At 33.2% G+C, this 12,631-nt stretch overlaps 2 protein-coding genes across 5 annotated transcripts; both read right to left on the reverse strand.

Annotated features, from left to right (window-relative positions):
- Nucleotides 1–2,231: 2,231 nt before the first annotated feature.
- LOC124822559 (transcription factor bHLH71-like) lies at nucleotides 2,232–4,434 on the reverse strand. The gene is made up of 3 exons (XM_047294580.2): nucleotides 3,613–4,434; nucleotides 2,747–3,157; nucleotides 2,232–2,592 (listed from the first exon to the last, which is right to left on the reverse strand). Exons 1-3 carry the CDS (start codon nucleotides 4,003–4,005, stop codon nucleotides 2,494–2,496), a joined length of 903 nt encoding a protein of 300 aa, XP_047150536.1. The 5' UTR covers nucleotides 4,006–4,434; the 3' UTR covers nucleotides 2,232–2,493.
- A 1,245-nt stretch (nucleotides 4,435–5,679) lies between these two features.
- Nucleotides 5,680–10,591, reverse strand: LOC124822558 (transferases, transferring acyl groups). 4 transcript variants are annotated; one of them, XM_047294578.2, is made up of 16 exons: nucleotides 10,433–10,591; nucleotides 10,280–10,343; nucleotides 10,151–10,196; nucleotides 9,528–9,649; nucleotides 9,282–9,355; nucleotides 9,079–9,154; nucleotides 8,907–8,996; nucleotides 8,159–8,232; nucleotides 7,753–7,840; nucleotides 7,142–7,264; nucleotides 6,954–7,050; nucleotides 6,705–6,831; nucleotides 6,537–6,588; nucleotides 6,404–6,448; nucleotides 6,002–6,100; nucleotides 5,680–5,912 (listed from the first exon to the last, which is right to left on the reverse strand). In XM_047294578.2, the coding sequence occupies exons 1-16, from the start codon at nucleotides 10,486–10,488 to the stop codon at nucleotides 5,760–5,762; spliced, it is 1,386 nt and encodes a 461-aa protein (XP_047150534.1). In that variant the 5' UTR covers nucleotides 10,489–10,591; the 3' UTR covers nucleotides 5,680–5,759. The 4 variants fall into 4 exon arrangements, with proteins under 4 accessions (XP_047150534.1, XP_047150533.1, XP_087960572.1 ...); XM_047294577.2 differs by having other exon boundaries at nucleotides 6,954–7,058; nucleotides 7,138–7,264; XM_088104446.1 differs by lacking the exon at nucleotides 9,282–9,355 and adding an exon at nucleotides 9,770–9,840 and having other exon boundaries at nucleotides 6,954–7,058; nucleotides 7,138–7,264.
- Nucleotides 10,592–12,631: the final 2,040 nt, after the last annotated feature.

Raw genomic sequence — 12,631 nt, forward strand, 5'->3', positions numbered from 1 at the left:
CCATCTTTTTTTTTTCAATCACTCATATTAAATTATAATAAAACTCTAAAATTTAAACACGTGAAAAAGTTTACCATACTAACTATTGAGAAATTAAAAGACACATCGAGATAGGGAGGTTGTTTATCATACTAAAATAAATATAAAACAAAATTACATAAACAAATTTGAAATTATAAATATTTCAATAAAAGAAAAAAACAGAAAAACATATTCATTTCTGTATTATTATATTTATTAGTTACTTCAATAAATATTTTTACATTTGATGGGGGAAGTCTAACCATCATCAATTTTTAAGCATGAAATAGTTTGATCTATCCTTTAAGTTCTTGAGTGCTTTGTTTTAGCTAAATTTACTAAAGGTTGACTATGACATCCAACTTGGATAAACCAAACACTCTTTGGGTCCAATTGGTCCCACAAGGGCCATTCTTTCTGCATTACTACTCTACTTTTCAGTTGTTTCTTATTACTTTGTCTCTCTTTGTCATCATACTTTTATTCTTATCTCTCTTTCCTGTAATATTATATAAAAGAAGAAGCACCAACCAACATTTGAATCGAAATTAATTAATATAAATAATAAAATTATTAATATTTTATAATAATTACATTCTGAATTATATAAAAAGTAGTAACATTTTACTAGTGAATAAAAAATAATAAGAAGAAAAGCATTGAGTGACACAAGGTGGTGTAGAGTTGCAGAGAGCCTTGAAAGGCGTCCCCCACAGCAGAGGACACAGAGATGTGTGTATAGATAGATAGAGCAAAGGGTAATTCAATTGAATTTGTCTTAGGGATCTTCCATGCATGTCCATTTCTCTGATTCTTGCTTACACTAACGGACACAATCTCTTAATGAGGATATTGATCTATCGATCACACACAACCAAACAAAACTGTAACCTTTTTCATACCAACTATTTGATCCAACCCTTTTCATTCACAACAACATCACAAACCCCAAGGTCATGAAAATGACACATACAATGAAATTTACTTACTATCTACTATGCTTTCGCAATGCAGACCACTACTTCATATCAACCACCCCGGACAATGTTTTCCTTTATACTGTTTTCTACCACATTCCTTCTGGTTTTTTCCATTACCATTAACTTGCACTCAATTCCCATGTTAATGCATCATAATCTGGCAAAAACACAAAATTGTGCAATTTTAACTTCCAAATTAATAAAATGATGTAATTTTGTAATGGTATCAATTTGATAAAATTTCATTATTGAGTTCTTTGTAATTTTAATTAAAGTAATATCGGTTTGGAACGATTTGAATGTATACTATGATTGAAGTCATACCAATTTGATATAATTATAATATAATTTCAGTCCATCCTATTTTTTTTTAATTATAATTGAAGTCATACTAATTTAATATAATTTTAGTATATAAACTGAAGTCTACAGTTTTAGTTATAATATTTTTTTAATTTTAATTAAAATAGTACTAATTTATTAGGATGTCACATGAGTTCAAAATGATACGAGATAATTTTAAAGACAAAATTGCACATTTTAATGCTTTTAGCTCATAATCCAATTGGCTGACAGTCTATGTTTTTTTTTTTACTTAAGAAAAGTTACTGGAGGGGAGAAGCTCTTCCTTGTGAACAGTCAGAAAGTATTGTTGATGATTAAATTTTATATTGAGAAAACTAATCAGAAGCAAGATATCAGGTCAACCATTTATCTTTATTATCTTGATTATGAATGTTCCGAAGTAATGTTCGTAATGAGGGTAACCACGAACCCCACTTGCTTGCAAGTTGGAACCTCACATAAATCCAAAATGGTTGTCTTTAAAACTAACCTCACATACATTTTCATTGTATTATCTGGTTGCAAATATGACACCATAAGTCTTCCTGGTTCACTATCTCACATCCATAACTGAAAAAAGAACAAAATTTATAAATGTAGCCACGGCACCAACATGGGCTAATTTTGTTTTCTTTTACCTTCCCCTTATATAGGATAGACTCTTCTTTAAATGTGTTAACACTCAAATGCATTTTCGCCCAAACAAGTATTAATCTACGACTGTGCGTGATTGTTCTAAAGAAGAAGCATGATGGTGAAAGTTTGGCTTGTGTTTGCCTAGAATAATTTGGTAAAGCATTCAAATGTATTCATTGATCAAGCCTTGTTTCTTAGTAACATAAGATAAGTTTAAAAAATAAACAATAAAATTTTATGTCATGAAGATGAACTGTATCAACATTTTTTTCATTAGTCTGTCGATATTTTTTGGAAATTATTCTCGAACAAGTCGTACTTGAAGCAACCTAAAAAAACATCCTCTACTGCAACTACGTTTTAACATGAACACATAAGTTGACATCAAACAAACAAAAACAAAAACTACAGCCATCAGCATATATTCCTTCCCTATCTCTCTCTCTCTTGAGGTGGGTAGAGGGGTGATTTGGTCGTTTCACTAAAATCTCGTGCCCCCATATGAACCTGATCAACAGCAAAGCAAAGCCTCATCTTCAATTCTTGCAAGCAAATGATGAACTGCCGATGCAATACCATCTACTGAACCAAGCTGGAATCCTTCTTCAACCTTCATAAAAGAAAAATGCTAATATTTTAGCTAAGCAATCTGAAACTTTCAGAACTTTATACAACAAGACATCATAATTTTATAAGTGAAAGAATATGGAGTTGAGGAAGGTGGAAAATGGAACACAGTACTGAATGAATAGTTAATGCCATACCTTAGCACTGATGGAATAGAAGACCAAAGGGTCTATGGTGGTGACATTAAGATGTAGGACGGTGAGGTAGAGAGTTTGTAAACCAGATACTAACTTGGTTAGCTGGCCGGGACTTTTCCTAGTGAGAATTCGAAGATTTGCATGGGTCTCGATTAAAGTGACCTCGATATCAGCTATGGCAGCTTTGGTCTTGGATGTGTATTTGTTAGGACTCTGGGACCATGTGTACTGAGGATACAAAAAAAATTGTGCAAAAGGGGGTTGCATGAGTTTGGAAATGGCCGTATTTTCATTGGTTTGCACCACTTCTTCCTGTAAAAGTTGCAGCTTTCTTGCTTCCAGTGTTTGCAGGAGGTGCTCCAGCTCCTTCACAAACTCTATGGCACCACCCACTATAGAGGCCTGGTCACCCTAAAACATAAAATTTGCATCTTGAAAAAGTTAGTTGCATTTAGCAGGACTTTAATTTATACATAGAGTACATGGAGTGGCCTAAGTATTACTGCAAAAAATGTTATATTTCAAAGTTTCAAGTATTTGGCAGCACTGGTAGCGGATTACAATTTAGGCTTAGTATTGCTTCTTTTGATTCACCTTACAATGAGAAGTCAAAAAAGCAGTGTAGAGAACATTATCTTTGATTCTGCATAGTTATACCACCTCAGATATAAAGTTTAGAATATTGGCTTTAGTTTAGCTTTGTCCTGCTTAGCATTATCGCTAAAAGAGAATCTCCTCATCTCTACTATAATAAGACCATAACATAGTAGTGATTTTGAGAAAAATCCCAACTACATTTGTAATGAGAAAGAAAGAGGAACTAGATAGAGACTGAAAAAGAAAAAAACAAGAAAGGAAAAACAAACCCTCTGGACGTAGGATTCAGGCATGAGTGAACGAAGTACAGCAAGATGCTCATTCATCTGCTTTCGGCGGTTTCTTTCCACTGTAATGTGAGTGATTCTTTGTGTCTCGGCCTCTTCCTTGTTTTTGCAAACCCTTGGCTTTCTTCTCCTCTTCTTCCTACCTTGCACCCCCACCACATTCTGCTTCCTGCCTATGGCTTCTAGCTCACTGGCTTGTCGCTTTCGGCTCCTCATTGAGCTATCATCTAATGAGGGGTCGTGTTCCTGACAGTTCACAAAACTTTCCAAGAAACTAGCCTCCGAAGAGTCATGGCTGCTAAATGGAGTTGCAGAGATAGTGTCGTAGACAATGAAGTTGGAAAACTCATTGGATGGAAGAGTTTCTAAAGCCATTATTATTCTCTATTCAACTGAAACTTGTCTGAACTTCCCTACTAGCTTAGAAAACTAAGTCACTACCACAGCTTTCATGAGTTTCTCACAGACATGACAGCCATATATAGAAAATCTCACTAACTTGGTTGATGCAGTTTGAGTCACAGAGGAAGAGGAAGCTGAAAGTTAAATATAGGAGAATGAGTTAATTTAGATTAGAGGATACGCAGCACGTGAGAAGGGCAGAAAAGGTCTTCTGCTTTTCAGGAATCAGAAAGGTGTAGTAAAAGGAAACAGGCTCCTCACACATCCATGCTTTGGTTTCCTTCCCAATTTCATAGATGCTGTCAAAGACTGGCACAGCTTATGCCAATGAAGAGTAGAGTGGGGGACCCAAATCTATATAGAAATAAGCATAAAAACAACAGAACAAGCTGTGCAATAGCTACCCATCACATTCAAATCTGTGTTGGGCTTTGCAGGAAATGAATGGCTCACGCACCCAAGATTCCTATATAAATAATTTAGACATAGACTATGCATGTATTTGACAATCCTCCGGTACAACATTCTACATGTCAAAGCCATGTCAACATTGTGTTGTAGACCAAAATCTTATGGTACATATTATTCCAGGTTACGTAAAGATACCGATTAAAAATTATCTAAAATAGTTGTGTTATTAGATCTTCATCATTATATTCAACAAAATTATTCCTTACCTTGAAAACCGTGTCATCTATCAATTAATTCTATTGATGAAAATGATGTTTTGTATCACTTAATTTCTTATAAAGAAAACATATTCTGTTATTACTTGTATTGTACAAGGGGGCTATACCGTGATGCCATACTGTACACAAAAGGTGAGAATGTCCAGGACCACCAGAAACTTGGCAAGGAATATCTTTCATGTCGCCCCTCTTTCAAATACTCGAATTATAAACATGTAGATGCAAGTGCATAAAACTAAGCACCGCTTAGCACATAGAAGTTTATACTTTATGACAATTACCACAATATTAATTTCCTTGTGAGCATAGTGTACACCTCGATGTGCATGTTTTTGTAAAGATCAGAACTTTAGCCATATGTGCTGATGAGGACACACGAAAGGACAGAGGTCGAGCTACGAGCGTGGTCCAAGTTGTCAGACTCTGCTGCATTAACCATGTGACTGTAAGCTACCCTTCTCGAAAAAGTACATCTGCAGGTCCACATCACATAGGCTACATTCAAATCCCCAGAAGTCAGTTTCAACCTTTCTTTTTCCATTGTATATACTGCCTAGAAAGATTTATGCATCAATTTACCACACTATTTCACTGTGCAATCATGTATGAAAACTACCAAGGGCTTGCCAAATCAAGATGCATGAAAATGAAGCATGGGAACACAAAAGCATCGAAGTATGAGTTGTAGGTTGCATTTGCTCAGTGGTCAATTGTTATCCATGCTGAGATACCATACAATTGCATGTGCAGGGAAATGGCTATCCTTTTTTCGGGTCAACGAAATGGTTTTCCGTAAGTGCCATAAAGATCAGCTTTGGCTTTCCGTAAGTGCCATAAAGATCAGCTTTGTCCAGTCTACGTCATCTCTAGAGTAACCCAGACGGCAGTAGAATTTTCATAATGTATCACTTTACAAATAAACCACAACTGCCATGTGATTTTTATAAAAAAATCAATAGATGGTTAAAAGAAAGAATTCTTATTTGAAAATAGATGGTAACAATAATAGAACAGAGTACAGCGTAGCAATAGACTGCTTCACCAAAATTTTAGTTTAATACCAAAATAATCTAATATACCAATTACAATTGACAAAATATAAGCATAGACCAACAAGATAACAAGGGCCTTGATTGATGACGCAGACAGGGTATCGACTGACAAGTTTACCAACCCCGTGAGAATATTTGCCTGCACAAAATTGTCCAGAAAAATTATAACTGATGATGTCTAGAGAGAGAAAGCATAGTGTTTGTAAGGAAGGAATATCTTGTTTTCACCAGTAGAAATGTAGCCAGTAAGTTCCGACTGAATGCTTCTTCAAGTACTGAAGTTTTCGTTCCAGGAACAAGATCAGCCAGCATTAGAACTGATAACAACTGAAAAAATGGGCAAGATTAAATAGCCAAATTCAATATCAGATTTCAGATTAGAAAATACAATGTCAACTGTAACTCAAAAATACTTCGCTGTGGAATTAGAAATTGAGACACCATAAACTGCATTTGATATGTTTGGACTTAGAAATTTAATTGCTCAAATAAATTTTATACACACTACCAACCAAGATAGAATCTAAAAAGTTTTAAAATGTAGCAACTTCAATACAAACTACAAAGTCAATATGACCCATCTTATTATGTTAACACCGATCCATAGAATAGAACTCAAGTGAGAATGACCTGTAGATTGTCAGCCAATATCATAGTAACATATGCAAGGTTGCACTGCACAAAAATATCAACAGTTAGTTTCAATCACTGATGCTAAAGAATGTCCCCTCTAATTAAGAAACTGCAATATAGCCAGACATACTGTTCTCCGTGAAACTCTTTCCACATGCCTGTCCAGTAGTACAGTTAATAACCTGCCACGAACATCATGATAAAAGAATAAGGTCAAAGACGTAGACAGGATAAACATGTTTTAGATCAAAACAAGATTGCTTAGTGCAGGATAAACAGGTTTTGGATCAAGCTTTACCAGAACAGAATGGAGAGAGCCCAAACCCTAATCCGTACCCATCTGCTACTTCTAAATCCAGAGGAATGACTTCCAAAGATAAGAAAGTTTCCTAAATAAACGCCCAAAAGGTACATACCCCAGTATCCTGGAGACAATAAATATTGCTTAACCAACTTTAATATATAAAAAATAAAACAGATAGAAGTACTCATAAAAAAAAAGATAGCCTTAGAATCAGGACTGAACAATGCAGGGTGCAATTCTCACCAAATATGCTAAAAATCCCCTCCTTGTTTTGACTTAAAATATCCACTCCTCTTTCATCAGAAAGTAAGTAATGGTTTAAACCTTGCACCAAGCAGAACTGGTATCCTTGGAAACAGAAAATAAACTAGATAAGAAAATCAGATTTCAAAGACAAGGCGTACGAATAATACAAATAAAAATGTACCTACTAGTAGAAGTGAACCAATAACTCCACAATATTGAGGAGCAATGTTAATAAAGGAAGAAAGGATTGACACAGCAGCAAGTGTGAAGAAGAAATTCCAATGCACACCATATTCACCGACATGTACCTATAAAAAGGAAAATTGATCACTTGCTTCCTTGAGAATGTCTTCCCTCTTGGATTAGAAAATTATTACTTAAAAAACAATAATGAAGACCAAAATACTATTACTGTCTGCCTTAAGATTAGATTCTATATATAGGTAAAAGCACATACAAATACCAGTAGTAATTTTAATTAAAAATCTGAGGAAATGAAATCATCCTGCATAGTTCAATCAACATTAAATTTCATTCAGATGCCAGGTTTTCAGAAAAAAACTGCACTACCCCAGCATTCAACGGCATTCATAGTTTTGAGGCTTATGGGCTAACAAAAACCCCGGGTTTGACATAAGTCATATACTGTCCAAAAGATTATTATCCGTAATCTTCATTTCAAGCACAAAAACATATAGGTGACTAGCCTTGTTAAAGCTTTAAGTGCAGTATGTTCATGCAAGAGTTAATCCATTTGAGTTGCCACATATCTAAGAATCCCAATAAAAAATCCCACCTGATAATCCACACCAGTTGTTGTAACAAGACGGAAAAATCCTAAGAGGATCAGTGGACTAGATGAAACTACTGCAGTCTTCCAGCTTCTGTAGTATGAGAAAAGATGACATAATCAGGGGAATACAGAGTGCCATTCTATCTGAGCAAGAATATTTAAAAAGAGGGTAGCATAGTTTTAAGAGATTGTAAGCAAGGTTCATTTTATTCACATTACTTAAGTCATTATTTGGATTGTCAGAGAAGTTCTATAAGTCATTCAAGTAAAACATCTCATAGACTATCACACTAAAAAAATACACTTTTACATCTTACATACAAAAATTAATTTCCAAGAGGTCATTTGGTGAGTTATGAATAATACTAAAGCCTTGAGTTATTAGATAGGGTAGCAATAGATCACTCACACAGATGCAATATTCCGTGCTTGCCGAGAAACTAGTGAATTTGCTAAGACAAATGCTCCAACTCCAAGATCCATCTGGAATGCAAAAGTAATCTCAAATCATAACAGAGAAATCAAATTATTGAAGTGTTAGAAATATCGTGAAACAAAAATTTAGGTGTATAAGTAAAGATGATGTTAGGTTTCTCCCTAACTGCTAAAGCAGTTAGGCTATTAATTCTTCCTCCTTCTCTCATACACTCTCCACTCCCTAACAGATGACAATAAAATAAATAACTGAACTGAGAGAGAGAGAGAGCAAGAGAGAGATCAAAATTTATAACATAATGTAATCCAGATGAAAATTAATTTATATATTGAATAAAAAGGCCCTTTTTATCCAACTCAATACCCACACAAACTTTGAATCTACTCTAGCCATAAATCACCCAAGTGATAAGTAATATAGTAACATATTACCATTATAAGGGAGGAAAAGAAATCCTCCTTAATTGAACAAAGTACAAATCATTTTTTGAATGATGTTCTCTATAAGAACTTATAGGAAAAGAAAATAAAAGGATCAAATAAATTGGTTTCTCCAATAAGCTAAACTCAACTTATGTACTTCAGCTTTTGAAGAAGCGCGAGAAGTGTTGGGCTAGGAAGTATAAGAATCATATTAAAAGAAATGTCTTTTCCTGTATTCTTATTGTAAAACATTTGTTTCATTCTCACAGATTTGTATCAGAATTGCAGAAAAATCATACCAAACTTGTTCCATAGGTTTCAGTCTTTGCATATCTTCTAGGAAATATTTTGAAGTCAACAGCCAAGATGCACAAGATTGTTATAATCATCTGCCAAAATAGCTTTCATCAACACAAAAACAAATAAAAAATAAGAACAACAGGATAAAGAATTCTATATGGCACTTCATACCACAAGAACCCTGTAAGAAGTGACATATGCCCGAAGAGAATTGGACTCTCCTTCAAAACAAGATGAATCTCCAGACCTGCAGTTATGTGTACAGAATCCGCTTATCTACTGTGGTTCATTTGAAACTTTAGGTATTAATTTTCTGTTTCATAAAAAAAATTCATATCCCTTAAGAAATTACCCATACAAGATTGCAAAATTACCTCTTGGTTACAATATATAGTAACGTCAAGATAGTCAACGAACATGCAATGATATAGGTCCAGTTTGCAAGTACCTATTGGCAAGTTCATTGCAGTAATTACAAAATAACCAAGGGGAACTTGCACAAAAGGTTTGTTACTACATATTAGCTACACATAAACAAGCTGTCACAACTTTCAAGCCACTAGTGTTCAAGTTGTTGGCAAAACATCATATGCTATTGCTGCTAGGGAGGGAGCACTTACAGTGAAGAATAAGAGCATAGGAACAACAATAACAAGAAAGTCCAGAGATAATGTGCCGAAGTATGATTTGAAATTCCTTTTACCGGAAGGTGCATCATCATTTTTCTTCTTCGGGGAAGCACCTATAATTAATAAAAAGGAAAAAGAAAATCAAGCAATTGGTATGAATATAACAACGAACTTGCATTGAAACAAACAGAAACATAGATAGGAGATTATGAAAACATAAGGATATATAATACCATTTGGGTCCTTAAAAGGTGTATACCACTGTTAAATTGGTCCTTGAAGCTAAGAAAATTCAATGTAAGTCCTGAAATTTATAGGCATAAAAGTCCATAAACTAAACATATCTTAACATTATACTTGGCTTTTCTAATTCTGGACTAAAGTGCTTCGCAGATTAATTGTACTTTAAGAGACTTAGTTTAATTTTCATATTTTCAAATACTAATGAGACAGCCTTATACACTAAAAGTAACCCATGTTCTGTCCCCAAAACATAAAGATAAGAGAAAGAGTCACACGGAATTAAAACGAAATAATGCAATTTAGCATAGCTAAAATGTTGTCAGAGAATAGACAAATTTAAAAATTTAAAATTGAAGTTGTAAGAGACTGACCAGTAATGAAAATGGAGGAGATGGAGTGACGAATAAGAACCAGAACCTGTAATGGGAACACAAAAACAACCACGACTGCGTCACATTGAAGCTGGTATGAATGGGCATGCAAATGGCAGAGTCACTCACCGGAACAGTCACTGTAAGTGCCACGATTTCGGGCATAGAGGATCCGGTCAAGTTGCTAACAAATCTGCGAAATTGAGACAAAGGAAATACAAGATCAGAGGTTAAAAATCGAGGACTATTGTTACAATTGAGAAAGGTAAAGAAAAGATTAACTGTTCTTTGAGATGCTTATTGGGGTTGAAGGACGGTTTAGTCAGAGGAAGATCCATTGATGAAATTCGACGGAGAAGCACACAAACTGAGAATGGAACTGTAGAACAGTACTCACACTACACTACCTTCCCCTCAAAGACCCATTCTTTCTCCCGTGTCTTTTCAACCCGGTGAATTTGTTTTTTAAATTTTTTTGGTGGATGTAATCAATTCAATTAAAAATAATAATTTCAAAATTTAAAGAATAAAATAATAAAATGATTTAGATCAATAAAGATAAAAGAGATAATGAAATACATATTAGAAACATTTATAAAGCTGTCTAAAAAATAATTATCTACTAATAATTGTAGATATATTAAAACTAATTTTATTTATTTTATTATTTTCAATCCTTATACTTATTGTTTAAAAATTATAAATAAAATTGTATAATTAAGAATTATAATAATTTGAGCATCACATTTGGGTTTTATAGATTTTATTACGTTAATAGAAAAAATTAAATTATTATCTTCTTATTAATTAATTGTTTTTATCTATTTTTTTTAACTTTTATTTTTGTATCATCTTCATTTTTTTTAATTCTTGTATCATCTTCATTTCTTTTAGTCATGACACTTTACTTCTTTATCTCAAACAAGTCTTTCATTTTTTAACAACAGTTCACAAAAACATCTTCATGTGTAACAACCACTCTTTTTAACGTAAGTTTACAAAAATATCTTCATAAATAGTCATTTCATTCAATAAAACTTCTCAAACCTCGACTCACTTGTCCTTTACAAACAACATAAACTAAAGTGACAAACAAAGGAAAAACAAAAGTGTGAAAACTACCAAATGCATTTAATAATATTTAATGGAGTTTTCAAATGTTCATCTACCATGGTAAAAAATTCTTTTATGTTCAAGAATCTTTGCATGCATGGCCATTATGCAAACCATGAATCTTTGTCATGTCCAATGTAAAAGTGAAAGAAATTTTTTTATTCTCATGCATGTTCTAGTGGTTTTTCTTCTATTTCTTCACATAAGAGTGAAACACTCCCTAGACCCTTCATCACATTCACGCTCTCATTTCCTCACAAATCAACAAATGCAAACATGTAAGTCTTTCTTCAATACATACAAAGTGTAAAAGAGAGGAAATAAGAACAAACAAATTTTCCTCCAATTGACAAAAAAATGAACTAATATTAACAAACATAAAACTTTTAGGAGATTTCAATACAATTCTTGGGGTTTCGAAGAAGAAGGATATATGACTTTAGTAAGAAAATGATACACATGTTGGTTGTATGCCTATCACCCAAAAGTATACTAGGAGGCTATATATGATAATTTCATTTTCTAATAATGATTTAAAAGTAGTTATTTGTTGAACTTGAAGAAGAAGCCCCAGAGACTCAAGTGAAAGATGTTTTGATGATGATTGAAGATTTTAATGCTTAAGTGTTTTTTAGTTTAACTTTCTTTCAATTATGTTTGTTACCTTCACACAAGATATTCATAAGTACTCTCTAATTCAACATAAAGCCTACCTTAAATGTAATCAAAAGAAGAAAATGGTCTTATATAGTTAAAATCAAGTATACAAGGTTTTTCATATTTTTAATCAATTGTTTGATATAATCAATTAAATTGTTCTTGAAAAGATTCATTATAGGATAATTGATTATTTAGGTTAATAATAAATTAAACTATAAACTTTTCGAAGTGTTTTTATACTATAAAAATTATAATAAACTAAAATAATTTATTACTGATTAAATTTTTTTTCTGAAATTAATGAGGAGCATGTTTAATTGATTAACAAATGTGATAGTTGATTATAACAAAAAGGCTAAGACTTCTTAGGTTAATAACACAATTTTCTAAAGTGTTTTTAAAGCTTGAATGGTCATCATATTTGTATGGAAATCTCAGTTGGTTCCTCATATTTGAAACTGTCTTAATTAGGTCATAATATTTGTAAAATTGAGTCAATTTTATCTTATCCGTTAAGTTGTCCTAGACGGCGTTAAAGTCTGCTGATGTGGTGATACTGATATGTGTGATCTTATTACGTGGAAATAAATTTTAAATAATGACGTGGAATTTGATAACTTTTGCTGCCACATCATCATCCTCTCCACAAAAACCCTAATTCCATAACCCTTGTCGTCGTGCCGCAACTGTGTCGCCACCATCATGCTG

The sequence above is a fragment of the Vigna umbellata genome, chromosome 1 (assembly GCF_029865625.1).
Source record: "Vigna umbellata cultivar VRB3 chromosome 1, Vumbellata_1.0, whole genome shotgun sequence".
In the NCBI taxonomy this organism is placed as follows: domain Eukaryota; kingdom Viridiplantae; phylum Streptophyta; class Magnoliopsida; order Fabales; family Fabaceae; genus Vigna; species Vigna umbellata.